The 18,577-nt window shown below is 42.2% G+C and overlaps 5 protein-coding genes across 5 annotated transcripts; 2 read left to right on the top strand and 3 right to left on the bottom strand.

The window, feature by feature from the left end:
• Positions 1 to 232: 232 nt before the first annotated feature.
• EAH_00026920 (3-oxoacyl-(acyl-carrier-protein) synthase III family protein, putative) lies at positions 233 to 3,443 on the top strand (the record flags this gene model as incomplete). Its single annotated transcript, XM_013396483.1, has 5 exons — positions 233 to 262; positions 852 to 1,095; positions 1,372 to 1,667; positions 2,043 to 2,261; positions 3,348 to 3,443. 5 exons carry the CDS (start codon positions 233 to 235, stop codon positions 3,441 to 3,443), a joined length of 885 nt encoding a protein of 294 aa, XP_013251937.1.
• A 1,002-nt stretch (positions 3,444 to 4,445) lies between these two features.
• Positions 4,446 to 6,224, bottom strand: EAH_00026910 (hypothetical protein, conserved; the record flags this gene model as incomplete). Its single annotated transcript, XM_013396482.1, has 4 exons — positions 4,446 to 4,682; positions 4,967 to 5,067; positions 5,237 to 5,261; positions 6,051 to 6,224. 4 exons carry the CDS (start codon positions 6,222 to 6,224, stop codon positions 4,446 to 4,448), a joined length of 537 nt encoding a protein of 178 aa, XP_013251936.1.
• Positions 6,225 to 7,259: 1,035 nt separating this feature from the next.
• Positions 7,260 to 9,202, bottom strand: EAH_00026900 (alanine dehydrogenase, putative; the record flags this gene model as incomplete). The annotated part of the gene is made up of 4 exons (XM_013396481.1): positions 7,260 to 7,781; positions 8,184 to 8,585; positions 8,707 to 8,802; positions 8,984 to 9,202. 4 exons carry the CDS (start codon positions 9,200 to 9,202, stop codon positions 7,260 to 7,262), a joined length of 1,239 nt encoding a protein of 412 aa, XP_013251935.1.
• A 4,210-nt stretch (positions 9,203 to 13,412) lies between these two features.
• On the top strand, positions 13,413 to 16,481 carry EAH_00026890 (thioredoxin, putative; the record flags this gene model as incomplete). Its single annotated transcript, XM_013396480.1, has 5 exons — positions 13,413 to 13,586; positions 14,235 to 14,426; positions 15,047 to 15,291; positions 15,619 to 15,934; positions 16,326 to 16,481. 5 exons carry the CDS (start codon positions 13,413 to 13,415, stop codon positions 16,479 to 16,481), a joined length of 1,083 nt encoding a protein of 360 aa, XP_013251934.1.
• Positions 16,482 to 17,885: 1,404 nt separating this feature from the next.
• Positions 17,886 to 18,348, bottom strand: EAH_00026880 (Multidrug/pheromone exporter, MDR family, ABC transporter family, related; the record flags this gene model as incomplete). Its single annotated transcript, XM_013396479.1, has 2 exons — positions 17,886 to 18,022; positions 18,185 to 18,348. Coding segments are annotated over 2 exons (301 nt in total), but the record flags the coding sequence as incomplete, so codon positions are not given.
• Between the last annotated feature and the right edge of the window lie 229 nt (positions 18,349 to 18,577).

The raw sequence follows: 18,577 nt of genomic DNA, 5'->3' as shown, positions 1-18,577 counted from the left end.
GATGGGGGCCCCCCTTAGAGTTACGTCTTCGCGTATTTCTACTCCTTTCTTTGTGCAAGCTGGTGGGGGCCCTCTTGCTGCTGAGCAGCAGTTTATAAGCAGCAGCAGCAGCAGGAGAGGATCAAGATTGTTTGCTGCTGCTCCTATTAAAGCTGCTTCTTGTGCAGGCAGAGGCTGCCGTTTAATTGGAGTTGGCGCGGCTGTGCCTGAGACCCGCATCTCAAACCAAGATATGACTGATATCGTTGACACCAGCGATGAGGTAATTATATTTATCTATAATATATATATATATATATAGATGTATATATATATATATATTATGTATATATATGCTTGCTTATTTGTATATTTATTTATCTACATTTATTTATTTATGTTTATTTATTTGCATTTACTTCATTCGTTTTTTCGGTTTCTTGAATTTCTTCTGGGTTCGTTTGTATGTTTTCCTTTCTTTTAGTTTTATTAATTTATTTAATTTGTCTCCTTTAATCACACATTTTATTATATTTATTTAACGCCTGATTTAACTGTTGAGTTATTTGTTATTACTTTATCATATGCGTATTTCTACGATGTGTATATACATATACATATACATATACATATACATATACACATACATATACATATACATATATATATATTTATACTTATATTTATGTTTATGTTCTATATTTATATTTATATGATTTGTTTGTTTACTTATTGATTTAAAATGCGTAGACGCATTAATTATTGAATTAATTAATTTTATTTTTTGCGTTTAGTGGATTCGAACGCGTACGGGGATTTGTGCTCGGCGTGTGTTAATGCACGGAGAGAGTTTGAGGGGTTTGGCGTTAAAGGCATCGACTGAAGCTTTAGAAACCAGCGGTTTAAAAGCTAAAGATATTGATTTGCTGCTGCATGCATCTTCTTCTCCTGATGATCTCTTCGGGGATGGGCCCTGGCTTGCAGCAGAAATCCAAAACCAACAGCAGCAACAGCAGCAGCAGCAGCAGCAGCAGCAGCAGGAAGTCGTTCACTCCCCCCCTGCTGCTTTTGATATTACGGCTGCTTGTTCGGGTTTTGTTGTGGGACTTATTACGGGTACGTTCAACTGAGTAGTTTTACCTGTTTCTTTTTATTTTATTTGTTTTCTTCTTCTCTCTGCTGCCTTAACCCTTGTCTTGGTGCTGCTTTTTCCAATTAAAGTAATTCTGTGCTTTAAGACATTTAAAAGCTGTCGTTTTGCTGCATTGATGGTTGAGGTGTATAGGCAGCAAGCGCAGGTGCCTCCTAAAGACCAATGGTTTAGACCAATGGTTTAGGGTTTAGGGTTTAGGGTTAAGGGTTGAGGGTTTAAGGTTTGGGGTGTATGCGCAGCTAACATGTACCTCACTAGCGCGGGTTCTCCTTATCAGCGCATTTTGTTAGTCGGGTCGGATGCTCTCAGCCGTTGGCTTGACTGGGAAGACAGAAATACATGTATATTATTTGGTGATGCAGCAGGAGCTGCTGTATTAACAGCTCCTGCTGCTGCTGCTGCTGCTGAGGGGGAGACGCAGGAGAAGCCTTTAGGTCTGCTCAGTTATGTCATGCACAGCGATGGATTTGAACAAAAACAAATTCAATTGAATTACAGCGGCACAGAAAACCCTCTGGATTTTAAACGTGCACAGGTATATGCGGTGTATATACACCTTATTATTGCATTTTTCCCTCGAATGTAGTTAAAAAGAAAATCGTCTATAATTTAATCTGCTTTCCTTTTGTTCGTTTTTTGTATATACTCTGTGTAGTCTTTATTCGTTTATTTTGTTGTTTTATCTTTTTTTGTTTGTTTATTTCGGGCTTATGAATTGACTGTGTGCGTTGTCAGTCTAATCAATTGCTTTAATTAATGAATTAATATTTAATATATATTTTTAATCTTCAAGAGTGCATGGAGAGTTGTTTACATTTGCGGTGTATATACACCTCCTTTGTTGTACATTAAAACATATTGTTGTACTTCTGCATCATGATTAATTATTTTTTTTGTCTTGTTTGTTCAGAGGGGTCGTGTATGTTTAAGCAGAGGATGTTTCTCCCCCCTAACTATGAATGGGAGAGAAGTATTTAAATTTGTTTCACGGAGAGTGCCGCTCTCTCTTGAAGATGCAATTAAAGCAGCTAATGTCTCTCCAGCAGATATTGATTGGCTTTTGCTGCATCAAGCGAATAAACGCATCATTGATGCAGTCGCAGAAAGACTCAATATCCCCAAAGAGAAGGTTAGAATATATGTACATATATATATATATATATTTATATTTATCTGTTCATATATAATGTATATATATAATAGATGTATAGGCATTTATATATATATATATATATATATATATATATGTGCGTGTGTATGTACGTGTACATGCATTTGATGTCTCTGTCTCTGTTTGTTTCTGTCTCTTTCTTCTTCTGTTGCATTACACAATTAAAACGGGTTTTTCTTCGTTTCAGTCGTATGATGTGAGTTACTACTGTTTTTCTGTATCTGCGTCTAGTGTTTTGTTTATTTTTTGTTTTCTTCTTTTTGTTGTTGTGTCCGTCTGCATTGCCTTTAAAAAACAAACTGTAGGGAGCCTAAACTCTAAACCCTAAACACTAAACCCTAAACCCCAAACGCTCTGTAGCAGACCGTAAACCCTAAACACTAAACCCTAACCACTAAACCCTAAACCCTGTTTTTTGTTGTTTAGGTGTTATGCAATCTGGAAGAGTACGGCAATACATCTGCGGCTTCTGTGCCGCTTTGTCTCTCAGAAGCAGTGAGAAGCGAAAGCTTTATTTCTTTTTCTTTTCTTGTTGTTTATAACTGTCTTGTTGTTTTATTTGTCTCTTCGTTTTCCTTGTTTTGTTGGTTATTATCGCCTTGTTTTATTTCTCTTTTTTACGTTTCTGTCTGTGTTTTCTTCGTTATCTATTATCGTCTTGTTGTTTTATTTGTCTCTGCTTGTTTTATTTGCTATTAATTTTTTGTTTAATTCTTTTTTTCTTGTTTTGCTTGTTATCATCTTGTTTTATTTCTCCTTGTTTTAATTATTTTCTTGTTTTGTGTGTCTTTTCTTTATTCTTTCGTGTTGGTTTATTGTTTATTTATTTTGTGTGTTTGTTTACTTCTGTCGTCTGCTTGTTTATTGCTTGTGTATTTCCTCCCTTTGTTTATTATTATTATCACTATTATTATTGTTAATTTGTTTGTTTCTTGCTTTATTATTTCTTTCACTAGTTCGTGAGTTGTTTGCTCCAGTCTTTCTTTGTTCATTGCTTATGTTTATTGCCTTACTTTTTAAATGATTGTTTTATTCTTTTTTTAGGTGCGAGCGGGAAAAGTAAAGAAAGGAGACCTCATCGCTATGGCGGGATTCGGCGCTGGCCTTACATGGGCTGCTGCTGTCCTCCGCTACGGCTAGCTGCTGCTGCTGCTGCTGCTGCTGCTGCTGTAGGAGTACCCCAGCAGCAGCAGACACAGTTTTAGCGCCGACAGCAGCAACTTTACGTGCGACGATGGCAAGAATGCCACCGCGCACCGCAGCAGCAGCAGCAAAGCCCACAGCTGCTGCTGCAGCTGCTGCTGCTGCTTTGTCTTGAAGCGTTTGCAGCACCGCATGCTAAGTTAGGGGTGTTGAGGCTGCTGCGAGCGCTTGAGATGACGAAAGAAATAAAAGTACACAAAGACAACAGAAACAAACGAGGCCGTGTGTGTTGTTTTCTTTGTCTGCCCGCCTCTTATTCCTTTTTTATTTGTTTTGTCTTTCAGAGAAAATATACACTTATTCAATTCATCTATTCTCCCTGCTGCCATCCCTTTTAGATTTAGGGTTTATTTAAATGCGCTCCCTTGCATGCATGCAGCTTTTTTTTCTGGTATTTGTGTGTGTGTTGTGTTGCTGTTGATTTCGTTTCTACTGTGCGCATATCAAAGACAAACACAAGACAGAAGAGGAGTAGCCTATTTCTGCGTCTTCTTTCTTTTATTATCTTCTTCCCCTTCTGTTCTCTTCCTTTTCCTTCGGTTTCCTTATTCGGTGTTGTGCTAGTTTTTAGGTTTTTGTTTTAGAGGTATCTGCTGCTGTTGCCGCGTTCGCACTTCTGTTACTTTTTATCTGTTTATGTCTGTTTATTTGCCCGAATTTCTACCGAAGGAGGGCCCCGGGTTGTCTGCAGCTTTACATACACGCGAACTCATGCAGCTGTACATGCATACACCTGAGATCGTGAGGAGGGGTTTCTGCTGGTAGTAGAGGCGTTTCGTTGTTTTATAAACAAACAGCAGTTTACAAAAAAAAATAAACCCCAGCGACGACGGCGTCTAGTCTGCATGCGTGCTGCATTCCGCAGCTAGTTTTCTAGCGAGTCTGGTAGCTAGCTAGACAGCTAGCTATCCCAATTAGTAGCTAGCTAGCTGCTCTTTACTAGGCGAAGCCTAAGCGCATAGTAGGGGCCCCGGCGTAGGTGTGCGTGAGATATTCTGGTGCTGCTGCTGCTGCCTGTGCGGCGGCTGCTTGTGGTGTTGTTTGAGTTAGCTGCATTTGAGGCTCTGCTGAAGGCATTTCAACACGAATGAAGCCGCTGCTGCCGCTCCACCTCTTCGCTATTTCTGCGGTGTTGGCAGTTATACTCGGCACCAGCAGCAGTGCTAAGATCAACACCTGTTTTACACACAGACACAACGGAGAGAACTCCCTTCAAATGTTGCATGCATGCATGCATGCAAAAGCTCACACATGGCATGCATGCAGGCAAGCACATATATAGGCATGCATGCGTGCATGCAATCACGCATATATGCACGCATGCATGCTTGCAAATAAGTCTGCATGCATGCATGTATGCATGCATGTACGTATTTATGCTGCTAGGGGAAATGATATGGAGGTAAGAATGAATAGAAGAGGGGAGAAATATACTGATTTGAATTTCGGAGATCTCTCACTTTTAGTCCCAACTCGATGACGCTCAGCACTGTAGCCAAAATGTGAACGCCTTCTTCTGCACTCGTTAGAGCCAGCCAGTCGTGCGCGAACCAACGGACAGCTGCAGCAAGAGAAACGAAGAAATACAAAGTACAGTCTGCCTTTACAAAGACAAAATACGCTCGTCCTTCGGTGCCGCACATGTAATATAACTTGTACAATAATGGCTTTCGCTTGCTGTTAGAGCGCATTCAACTGAGTCGTGCTGCTGGGATGTACACGCAGCTCACGCCAGTAAAGCAAGAAAATGGTATCCTGTACGCAAGAGAGAATCATGAAGATCGCCATCGCCCTCTGCTGCCTCTAAACAACAAAAGCAGGGGAAGCAGAATGCATACATACCATCATTTCGCATGAAAGCCCCCGGGTTTAGGGCTAAGGGTTCAGGGCCAGGTGAGCAGAAATGCTTAGTAACTGATTGTAAAGGGCGTGTTCTCTGCATTTCGGTGAGGAGATAAGTCAGGCGGCTTTAGGAGAAGTCGGCCGAACCTTTCTGCCTTCAGGCACGTGGAAGAAAGACCACCAAAAATACAAATAAAGTGGAAAGTTGTAATCCGGCCTCGAAATGCAGGAAAATGCAGCTAATATGGCAACAGTGAGCATCAGACACTGTACAGCATCGCTTGCAGTTGCCATTTTCCTTCAGGTCCTCAAAAAAATGGAATATGCAAAAAGTGAGATGGTTTCTCTGTCAGGGGTCCAAAACCACGTGAGAGGGCTCAGGTGATCTTGCCTTTTCTCAGACAGCTCGACCGCCTGGTTGAAGAACCTCTAAAAGAGAATGCTCAAAATAATTAAATACTTGGGTTTTGCAGCTGCGAAAATCGGATTTTGAGCCGCCTTACACGCACACAGCTGGCGGGTGGAGCCCGGGTTTCACCGGTATGGGAATCGCCTGCGCAGTCTGTTGAGTCGTTGTGGGTTTAAGAACGCGATATTTGAAATATTTTAAGAGCGAAATGCATAAAAGAACACTTTATTTTCCCTAAAATGCTTTATAATCGCCGTTTTCCTCCCGACTGCTGCCTGTTTGAGTCCACTCACTGCGCAGCCGACGACGAAGGTGGTTCGAACGGCGGCGGCAGCCCCTATGCGAATAAATGTGTCTTCAACTTGAACATTACCGCCGTTTTTCTTAACATTTATGAGTTTTGCTTTTGCTAAGAGTACGGTAGGTGGTAAGCTGCTCCGTAAGTCCGTCGTGAAACGGAGTGACATTTCGAGTTCCCGACCGCCCCGTAGAAGCCCACAGCTTGAAGCCCTCCTTCTTTCGCATGAAATCTCCAGTAAATTCATTTAAAAATGCATTTGTGCAGGTGAATTATGAGTAAGAAATGCCTCAACTGACCTAATTCTGTCCGTAACAGGCAGACTCACTCGCACAGCCATACACCGTAGAGTATTTCATTTGTCTCGCTGTTTTGGCGAGACCTTCTCAGGCTTTACGCTACAGTAGGCTTGAAAGTGGGACAAACTTCGACAGCAGAAACAATTGAAGGCAGGAACTCACTTAAGTCCCACTACAGATATGTGCAAAAAGCGAACCAACTTGTACTTTGCGTTGATTTCGTGCTTGTTCAATATGGAGTATCGGCAGTTGCAGTTGTAGCTGCACTACAGTCAACAATAATGTACTTGCATATTCATTTCTGTTCGAATCGCCTCTTTCTGTCATCCGTGCAGCACAAATATTCTATATAATAAGTAGCCGGCTTGCTGCGATCCGTTTACTGCTGCTCCCTCAGGCTTTCTATATCGTATGCCTACGCATCCCCCTCTCAAAAAACGTTTCGTACATAATTATATAAATACATATATTTCTGCATTAGACCTACTACATCTAAGTACTCAGCACACACGCATCACTTATTCAAGCGCTGCCCGTTGTGACTGGTTGCTTCGTTGACCTAGTCGCACGTCCTCGGTAGCGAAAAATAAAATTGAGGCGGGGTTTATTAAAAAGCAAAAAAAATATTTCTACAGATAAATAGGAGATATTACATTTCGAAAGAAACGAATTTCTTACGCCTCCGTCAGTCGTTGGCGATGCGTTCAAGAACGCCTGGCAAACCAACACTGGGACGGCAGTGGAAAGCATGAAACCCACGAAAAGAAAGAAGGAATTTCCGTATATTCAGCGTGCCGCCGTCCAGCAGAAAACGAAATTCAGGACCATAAGCATGAGATGCAACATAATATACGGAAGTGCAAATGGATGAGAATATGGCATACGCAAATGCACAATCAGCGTTCTTAGGCATCGATCACAGGAACAGAATGCTCTGGGGTGAGTTCGTTAAAGCTAAACAGCGTGAGGTTGAACGTTTCAGCGACTCCCCTGTGCAGCACTTTGCCTTGAGCGATAGTGAGTCCTTTGAGCAACGGTGCAGACTGAGCGCATGCATCTTTCCAGCCCAAATTGGCTAGTTGTAGAATATGGGGGAGTGTTGCACTTGTTAAAGCAGCAGTTGCTGTCACAGGCACTGCCCCCGGCATATTGGCGACGCTGTAGTGCAGAATGCCGTCTACGGTGTACGTAGGGTCGTCGTGAGACGTGGGTCTGCTAGTCTCGCAACAGCCTCCATTATCAACTGCCACGTCTACAATGACACTCCCTCGCTTCATTTGCTGCAAGTGTACACGCCTCAACACCTTCGGCGTGAGTCGCCCAGGAAGAAGAACTGCGCCAATCACCAAGTCAGCAGTCGGCAATTCCTCCATCAATGCTACTTCACTCGAATAACGAGTCGTGCAGTTTCGAGGAAGGATGTCGTCCTGTGAACAAGGAACAATTGATTCAATTCAATAAAGAAATCAGGAAATTCAGACAAATGCAGGGGGGAGTGCATTCTACTCTACCATCCATCTTCTACATGCGCGCAGTTTTGACACGCAGAGTCGCGTAGCATTAACTACTTTTCCTTGTGATGACACTGTAAAATTTACGACTCTGATGTAAAAGTCCGTATCGTGTACGCATACGATATGCATATATACATAAATATATATATGCACTAGTGTACAAATATTTGTGCACATTTGTATGCATTGGAGTGTATATATGCACAAACGTATACATACATTTGAGCATAGAATTATGTATGTAGTATAGACAATGTATAATTATATACATGGTGTATGATAAACATTAAATAGTTTATATTTTTACAGGCTTACGATGAATCTCAATCTTTCGAGATTTTTATCTAAGATGACGACCGTGGCTCCAACGCCTGCAGCGGTTTTTGCTGCGTTGAGTCCGACGACTCCTCCGCCTATCACCAAAACTTTTCCATGAGAAACCCCCGGGACCCCCCCAAGAAGAACGCCCTTTCCTCCCTTATGATACGAGAGAAAGTGCATTCCTTCTTGTACAGCGAGGCGGCCTGCAACTTCAGACATGGGCTCTAACAGCGGCAAACGACCGTGAGAATCCTCTACAGTGTCGTAGGCGATGCATACAGCTTCGCACTGCAACATCGCCTCCGTCAACTGACGATCTGAAGGAAAATGGAAGTATGTAAACACCACCTGCCCCGAACGAATGTGGACAAACTCACATGGAAGAGGCTCCTTGACCTGAGCACGCATACACCGGAAAGGGGAGAACATTGAATTGAAACACTCTAGACAAATGCTCAGTCATCTTTTTAAAATAAACCATTGTTGATGGCGTATTTTAAATGCACGCACTTCACACCTTATGTACTGCCCTGTTCTCTATGGCCTTCCGTGGAGGCCATACAGTGGGGGGCGGCAAGACGTTATCGCAACAGAGATCAAAGAAAGCACAGGACTGAGTAAAGACGCTAAAATAAACTCAAAAAGATACTTATTAATTTAATTACACTACCACAAATCCCGAAAAGACCCTCAAATGAATGAGTGCGGTCGTATGGGTGGGGGTCCCTTGACTTTCCGACAACGCCTCAGTGGTTACATGAAAATAAACGTAGTTTTCGCCTTCCTTTACTTACCTTAACGATAAGATCTGATCGTGCGTATATTTCCTCTGCATTTTCAACAATTTGTGCTCCTGCTGCTCTGTATTGTTCATCTGTTGCTCCCGCCGCGAGCCCAGCATTCTTCTGAATTAAGACGGTGTGTTTATTTCGTACGAGTTCAGCAACGCCAAAAGGCAGCAGCCCGACTCTCCCTTCCTGCGGTTTAATTTCTTTCGGGCACCCGACAATCATCTTCAAGAAAGAAAAATGAAACTCCAAAATGGAATTTGAAACAGATACGGTCCTTCGTGGTGGACAAGTTCGCACAAGACGTCGAAGCAGCAATGAGAAAGGAAGCAGCTCCTCCGCCAACTTGTGAACAATTATGATTATTCTTATGATTGCTTTCCACGTTCGTCCGAAGCAGATAAAGAAGTAAAAGAGCAAAAGATAATTCGATGAGGAGCATTCTGAAGCCCTCAACCGCAACAGACACGCCGATGGCCGCAAGCCGGTGCGGCTGGTGGCGGGTGGGCCAGTCAGCAAGACCGTAGGGTGGGCGACTATGTAATGTGTGTGGAATATTCGTGTATTCATAATTTATAATGCAATTTTATTTCCTGTTTATTATTACTTTTGAATAGTTTAGATTTAGAAGCTGCTGTACTACTCGGTCATTTCCATTCCTCACCGCATTGCGGTGTGGGCCACGACGGTGCTCATAGGCCCACGGTTCGTTTGAATGTCTTCCTTGCTGCTTTTGACGGAAAACTCCTATATTCCTGAACTTTTATTAAATCTAAGTAATTGTATACAGAGCAAAAATGTTGTTTTGGGGCCATTCTGCGCCGAATACTGCTGCTGCTACCCGGTAAGGCGAACAGAAACATCGTCGATTTCGTTATTCGGCGGCAAGACAGCATGGGAACAAAGCTTTCATCTTCACCACTAATATGGGGAATTTATTTAGCACGACATTATTATACGGAAAAATACCTTCTTAAACTATGTCCACTATGTAACACTACTGTACATCTATATCTTCTGTACTAGGTAGGTCACTACCTTCGCTTCAGCTGCTGGCTGGTCGTGTACAGGCAGTGGTTTATTGGCCTTTAAAGCGCAAATAATAAGTACGGAATATTCATAGTTAATACTCACGCTTCGTGAACAGTGCTTGCACATGCTTTGTGCATAAACAGGGACTTTGGTACAGCAAATAGTGCCCCATTTCTCGCTTCCGTGTGTACTGATGGTTATGCTTTACTCCTATTGTCTGCGCATCCGCTATACACATATATGCTACATATATGTATAAAGAGAAGGCATTGTGTAGATTTTTATGCGTTGATGCACATAAGATATATATATATATATATATACATATATATATAATATATATATATACGTATATATATATATATATGTGAACTTCTATGTAGTCTGTATATCGCATTAATCGTGGTATGTTGGGTTATACGGTCTAGGCTATCTTAGCGTGAAAGTCTTCTTCTTGGTTCTCTTCTGTTTTGTGGCCACCGCACCAGTGCGTTAACTCAACGCAAAATCTGGTAGGCAAACTCCCATACACTCATTCAGAGCAGACTTTCCAAGGGCCAGCCATCCTATTTAGGCTCTTCTCTTTTAGGCTTGAAGGCTTGGTTTGGGACATACGGTTTATGACGTTGTTGGTGCTAAACGCAAGGAAACCGAACAGATAAAGTGGGTTGTGCGAAAGCTTATGCATGCAAGTATCTATCCACCAACGCTTGTGTGTTGTGTCTGTTGGCTAGTAGAGGCGCAGTAGGCGCTTAGCACTTACTACTGTGCTTATGTATGCACCATAACTGGGCTCGTTTGTGCTTACTTGCATGCTCTCTCCCTTATACAGAAAGGGACAAGCACAGATGATGGTGCAACTTGGCACAAGCCGCCTTTTCTCCCCCTTACTCTCAAGAACGTGCACCCAACTGCAATCTTACGCAAGTAATTCTCTAAAGGAAACCCTCAAAGAGCAGTTTAAATAATACCTCAAGTGGTTCTCTATAAGATTCTCAGCAGTCTTCTTTAAAGTCCTAAGTAGTCCCCTACAATACTCCAAGCATCTACGTACTGCACTGTAAAACTCTAACAAATTAGTTCACCATTGAACCCTACAGTTCTCTACAAACACTGAGTACTTACGCAGCAAAGCCCTAAGTAATTATCTGTAAACCCTAATTGGTTGTCTATAAAGCCCTAAACAATTGTCGAGATAACCCTATGCAGTTGTCTAAAAAGCTGAAGTAGATAGCTCACAGTAAAGCCCCAAGCAGCAATTTCCTTTCGATACCGACAGTAAGAAGTTCTCAATAAAATCCGAAGGAAATAGTTCTCTCGGCTGCTCTTCTTGAGGGTTTTGGGTGCTCATGCTGATGATATAGTAGTAGCAAACACAATATTCATAGTAATACTATTATTGCTATTATTGCTACTTGCCTGATGGCTTATTATTGCATAGACAGCCGCATTTTAATGTAACGTTCTCTTCAGTCCTGAGTTCTCCGCTCAAAAAAGTAAAAGTAAGTACAATAAAAATACAAAATATTAATATATGGTACTATACAATAATAATCTTCCACTTGCTATGAAGTGGTGTTTTTAGTTATTATCTCTCTGCAATCATCGGCTAGCTTTTCTCACTTTTACTTCCCAAGAAATGGAGACACAACAACGAGAGCGGTGCAGCAGGACCTCCTCGTCCTTCTCAATGCAATAGAATATCTATAACGGGCATAAAGGATAGTAATAATAATGATAATAATAATAATAATAATAATAATAATAATAATAATAATAATAATAATGTTACTATTATTACTATTATTATTATTATAGCTAATTAATGGTAATAAATAGTAAAATAGAATAACAATATGCAACAATACAGGGTAGTAGCACTAAAAAATGACAAAACAATGATAACTAGAAACCATCTTGCTTGCGTTCGCCTTCGTTTTTATCTCTCTTTCTCCTCTCTGTTGGAAGGGAAGAAGCACTGCAAACAACACGTTTTTTCCCTTTAACCCAACTCTGTCCTATAAAAAATGATTTAAATATAATTATTTCGCTCCAGTAGATGTGCATTTATTTGGTATTATTGTTTGTTGCTCTATCTGCACCGAAACAAATCCCTGTAAGGGAGCCCTCTCGACGTTTGTAGGTGAGAAAGAGAACGAACGTCATCAGAAATGAGAAAGTGCGTGAAGAAACACCGAATCGGGAAGTGCAGACAACGCATTTACCAGAAGATACCCCAAAATATATTTCTATTTTACTTGATTATTTTTTGGTACAGAGATTTCGCTTACAACTAGAGGTGCTACAAAGTGTAGTTGCAGCAGAGTCTAACGGGTTCAGAAAATAAATATTTAGAAAAGCACCTTCAATACGGAGGTAGTTGTCTTAATAAACACCTCTAATAGCAACAACTTCTCCCGTCTCAGCGGCGCAAGGAAGGGCATGTAAGGATAATGATAATGATGCGGAGAGGAAATGGACTCGCATATACCAGATTCTGTTCTCTCGTACGAGATGCAGCAGCAGAAACTGCAGCAACAGCTCCTGCTGCAAGGCAGCCACAACCCCACACACAAGCATTATTAGACGCACCAGGCACCCCGATTTGCTGCATGCAGTGCTAGGACTGTAGACAGTTTTCATACATTTAATCTGCTGCCAGCAGATAGCTTGAACCCCAGCTGAAATGCACGGAATGACACCTAAGGTGTAGGCTAGAGATACTATGAATCACCACTGCTTCACAACGGCAGCGAGTAACTCATAGGTTATTTTAGCTCAAAGTGGAGTCTCAGAAACAACCTTTAATGTAATTTACAAAGATAATTAGCTAAGAGAACTGGATACTTTGATTAGAGACAGCAAATAGGGCAGACTGCGAGCAGAAAACCGCGAGATGGACGGGGCTGGGTGCAGCATTTGGTATAACGCGCGATAAAGAAGTTCGTATTAATATTTGTTGTTTATTCTTGGTTTTCTCAATTCATAAATACTTGTTTTTAAATGAATATAGCGTTGCATCCAATAACGTGACTGGTTTCTGCACCTATTGTACATCAGATGGTGCTCCTGGAGCAGCAGCGGCAGCAGCAGCAGCCAGCGCTCGTGTCTGTCGCGTGCAGTCAGTCGTCTGGGTGATTGGCGTTTGAATTCCTGTTGTCCTTTCGTATTCTCTTTTTCTTTTAATTAAATTAAAAGGGTTTTAAACGACGATATGGGATTAACGGCGGCTTGCGGCGGCAGCAGCAGCATCATCTCCCCCAGGGCCACGAACACCATGCAGCAGCAGCATCGCAGATATCTCGCATCTTTTTTTGCTGCTGCAGCAGCAACATGCTGCAGTGTGCTGCTGTTGCTGTCGCTGCCTGCTGGAGCAGCAGCAGCTCGCCCTCTGATTGATCCTATGAAGCACGACATTGGCGTAGTTACACAAGCAACATGGAGCGGGAAGGTCCTTAAATTCAGAGACACCACAGTCTTTTCTGTGTTGTTCTACCGGCCTTCAGACAAAGAAAGCAAAACACTCATTGATGGAGAATACGACACATTCGCAAAGAAGATGAAAGGCATCGTGCAAGTTCTCGCTGTTGACTGTGACGAGAACCCCAAACTATGCAAAGACAACAACGCCAGCCAACTACCGCAAATTATTATCTTCCCTCCTTTCCCTTTGCCTCCCTTCCCCCACCAGGCAAGGAACAAAATACACGAAATACAGGAACAGAAATCCAATCAATAGCAAAGCTGATACCGCAATGGAGATGAGAGAGACTCGTGCACAGGTTGACTGGGGAGAATGAAAACAGAATCGGCTGCATATCTGTATTTGTATTTGTGTATATAAATTTATGTATTTTAAATCTATGTATACCATTGAACATTGTAGAGGTATTGCGTATAGGCGTTGTACATACACAACAACTATGTGCTGATACTTGCTGGATATGCCTGTTGTAGAGATGCCGCATATATGCATATATACGTGCATATATACGTATATATGTATATATAAATGTATATTGTAGATGTAGGTAATAAATACATAGAAACAACGAATATTTCTATTAGTGTGTGTCGTAAGTGTATTGACGAGCATGCGTCTTCGTTTTCTTAGTTTCTTTTCCATTTGGAACTAAAAGAAGAGTATTTGGACATATTAACTTAAATATATTGTTCCAGTTCATTATCTATTATTTTTTGATGCCAATTTTTGCATTTGTTGCAGGGCCCCAAAGACGCGGAGGGTCTTATCAAGGCGGTTCGCTCTTTGATTCCTTCCAATGTGAAGTCGGTAGCGAACCAGAAAGAGCTCGATGCTCTAATTGCTTCAACTGTTCAAATGCCCAAGGCTCTCTTCTTCTCTGATAAACTCACAAAGCCATCGCTTCTTGTTAAGGCTCTCAGCAACGCATTTAAGGTTAGGGGCACTAAATGCATGCTCACGTAGAACATGCGTAGCTGTATCCATATGCACATATGTCGAGCTTATAATACAGGTAATACGTATAGAACTATATATATGTACATATATTTACTGAGTATGTGCATAGGCGTGCGTATACAGTATTATTAAGCCGTGCTTTTTCGTAGGCATGCACTGTTGTGACAGCAATATAGAGGCTGTAGAGCCGAGTTTTTGTTTTTGGAAGGGAACCACTTTATTACCCGTGCGTTGAATCTCTAGTGTATTATATACATAATATTGTCTTTATGTGTGTGTGTGTGCGTATGTGTCTGTCTGTTCGTGTGTTTCGGTATTTATATTGCATTGCAATTGTGCTTGTTTCTTTCATTTTTGTCTTTCCGTCGCTTACATGCTAATTACATTCCTCGAAATGCGCGTATGCATGGGAGGGGGCGCATTCTATGCACATGCTACACAGTTTTCGATTGATCTGCAAGGTATAGATAGCATATATCGAGTGCATGCAAATATATATCCCTTGTTCTTATCTGTGTAGCGCGTGCATTGAAGGACATGTGATACGTATTATAAGTAATATATCACTACGTATACGTTGCTTTTATCTGCTTCAGGACAAGTTGGCCTTTGTGCTCTTAAACAGAGACCAGTTCCCTGAGGCAGTGAAGAAGTATAAGGTTTCTTCTTTCCCGCATTTGGTGGTGGTGCGAAAAGATAAAAAAGACGAAGTTTATAAGGGGGCGTTTGAGTTTCAGAAATTGTTTGACTGGCTAAATGTTTTTTCAGAAACTTTCGTTATGGGGGGAGGCTTCTCGGATACGGCTCCCGCTGCAGAGTTCGATCCTGAACTTCAGCCCTGGTACCTCATCGCCTGACTAACATTACTGATATTAGTATTGATACTGGTAGCGTATATTAGTATTATTGGATCATTATTATTGGCACTATGCACAATGGGAACAACTGCAAAACATCTTTAGGTGCTGAACAATTTGAACTGAATCTATTCTTTTCGTTTTTTAAGGTGCTGCTGCATTCGCCGTACCAACTTTGGAAGACGCGTAGAGCTGCAGCTGCTGCGTGTGCAGTAGGAGTTCTTAGGTGCACCCATGCATGCAACCATGTAGTTGTGCATGCATGCATGTATTCATGCATGTCTGCATGCATGTATTGCTTGCGTCTGCAGGAAAGTTGAGTCTATTCCTGAGTTGACGAAGCAGTCAAGCCAGGACGTGTGTTTCAAGAAGAGCAACAAGTTTGTTTGTGTGATGTTGGCGAAGAGGGGCCGCGAGTTAGCACCAGAAGAGTTGGAGGTGATGGAGTCTTTGAAAGAAGATTATGAAGGCCATGATGGCAAGGGCCCCGACTTTCGCTTTATGTGGATCGATTTAGCCACAGAGAAAGAATGGGCTGAGCTCTTTGATATCACAAACACTCCCAGTGTCGTCGCAATCAACCCGCACAAGAAAGTTCGCTTCCTCAAACTAGATGGAGACCTACCTGTAAGCAAACAAAACATTTAAACAGATAAAACCTTAATCCCTAAGCCGTAGGGCAAAACCCACCGACCAAAGCCCGAAACCGTCTATTAATGCACAACAGCCAAAACCCTGAACGCCACTTCAATACCGAACAGCCTGAACCCTAGATCACTGCACACTCGCGAACTCGAACCCACACACCCTAGGTCTTCAGTAGGAAAGGGGAACCGGAACGCTTCGTTGCCCTGCAACGGCGGACGGACTACCAACCAGAACTCATTTTGTCAGTTCGTTTCCAGCGATAGCAGGGATATTTTGGAAACAAGCTTGGGAGCACGCGTGCATGCAAGTCTGGGGAATATATGCTGCTGAAGAATTGATTTTGCATTGATGGGTGCAAACGTGCTTGCAGGCCACGAAGCCCCATATCAGGAAGATGCTCGAGAAGATTTCCAGCGGGGACGCGCGCTTTAAGATTGTGCCTCAAGCGAAAGTCCCAAAGTTTGTTGACAGAAAGGATGCAAAGGAAGACGCCAAGAAGGCGGAAGCGAAGAAAGACGAGCTCTGATAATGTGCCCAATAATATATATTATATACGTCTGCGTGCTGCAGGTGTATATTATTGCGCTTCGCTTGCTAGGAGGGCGAGGGGCATTGTAATCAATCAACAGCTCTATGCGTAAAGGAAACCTCTTTAGATCAGTTGAGAGGATAATACGACAAGTGCTTTCGCTCGATTATGAGCGTCGGTATTTGCCTTTCAAGCGTGTTGATGGATTGTAACAAAGATGGGCGGGGGAGGTCTCAGGGGGTGCTACGGCTTTGCGCTGGTGGACATCGCACGCTCCTCCAGTTGAATATATATATATAAATATATTAATATATGTTATACATACTAACATATGGTATATTGTATATATGTTGTATTAATGCTCATTCGGACCAGTGCAACTCACTGCTTTCGTGTGAGAAGTTCCGACAACTGGCGACCATGACCCTGACTGTGAAGACTTTTGTAGCTGTAGTTTTCTACTCGGTTATAAGCAGTTACAAGCGACTATATTTAGGCTTAATGGACTTACAGTGCACAGGCAGTTGATTGTTTATTGCGTGTCATTATTATCGGGTTTGTAAGGGAAAATGCAGCTGGCTCATCAGGCAGGACCCAGCCCGGTAGCATTGTCGCTTCAATAGGTTGTAGAACAACAAAGGGCTGGACGATCTGTTAATGTGCTGTATAGTGGTCTGTAGAAAACGGTGTATAGGGACTATAGTGATTGAACAGGTGCATTGCGATATGCTTAAACATGCATATAGTGTTATATTTAGGCAGGTATGCAGCGATCTGCCTGAAAAGGTAGGTACGGTGGTATGTTTAACAGGCACAAAGTGACCTGCTTAAACACGAGCAAACTGACATGTTTAGAGGGACGCTTTACAGTGCAACAATAGTCACCTTGCTGGGAAAGGCTGTTTGTTTTTCGTTGACGCAGAAAAAGCCATAGAAGTACGCGGTAGCGGCTTCAAGGCTGGGAGTTTTCTACACTTCGCGCACCTCTTTGCACTGAGCCCCGGCTTCAGTTGGAGCCACTGGCGGTGAAGAGGGAAGCTAAATTCTAGTAACAATAATATAGGATTATTCACATTGTACTGATACTATTTGTAAGAGTCGGGTGGAGAACCACGGGGAAGAAACTCCCTTCGCCCGGAAGGCGATCTGAAAACAACTAATCGCTACTGCTGAACTGAACGTACTGTGAAGAAATAAATAACTGCCGCCCTTTTGGCTGCACAATGAGGGCAAAAGTGAATGCATAAAAAGCGATAAACTGAAAGCTCACCCAACGCGGAGGTTCCGTCTAAACATAAATGTATTTTCTCTACTAATCTGCCTGTACGCATCTACCATGCAACACAATTTCCTTTTCTTTCGCGCACATCAGAAGCGCGAGACCTATGGATCATTGCTTCGTTACTTAGCCTGCATTGATGCCAGCCCAACAAGCGTTCTGTATAGGCCCCCCTTAATCTGCATCAACTCGTCGTGGGTTCCCACCTCCGCCACTCGGCTTCCTTTCCTGTCCTCGTTTGTCAGAACCACGATTTTGTCTGAATTCAAGCAGACAGGCCAAGCGCAGCATGCTACATAAGCTTCACAGCCTTAACTTTGCTGGTGTGCGATCACGCCTACATATGCCTCAGGCAAAGTAATAAGCGCCAGAAAAACAATCATATTATTAACGAGAAAGCCTCCCACAAAACTAGATGTACCTGCATTCCGCACAGTAGAAAGTCGGTGGGCAATTATGATGGTGCTGCGTTTCTCTGCTGCGAGCAATTCGTCAATCGTCTGTTGAACAACCCTCTCGCTTTCCACGTCTAAAGCCGATGTAGCCTCGTCTAATATTAAAAGTCGAGGTTTCCGTATTAAAGCTCTGTGCAAAAAACACCCACGCTCAAACAATTCATAAGAGCACTCATCAGCTATGCATAATACAGCAATCCGCTGTAGATATATAAGCTGATAACTAAATAAATATATGTATGTATATATACAATGTATACACATACGTGTGTATAGATGTATGTATAATATATATATATATATATATGCGTATGTATACATATATTATATAGGAATCGCACTGCATACCCTACCTTGCA

Source organism: Eimeria acervulina, genomic scaffold (genome assembly GCF_000499425.1).
Source record: "Eimeria acervulina Houghton genomic scaffold, Eah_scaff228, whole genome shotgun sequence".
Classification (NCBI taxonomy): Eukaryota; Apicomplexa; class Conoidasida; order Eucoccidiorida; family Eimeriidae; genus Eimeria; species Eimeria acervulina.
Note: the sequence above shows the minus strand (reverse complement) of the source record. Positions and strands in the feature narration are given on the sequence as shown.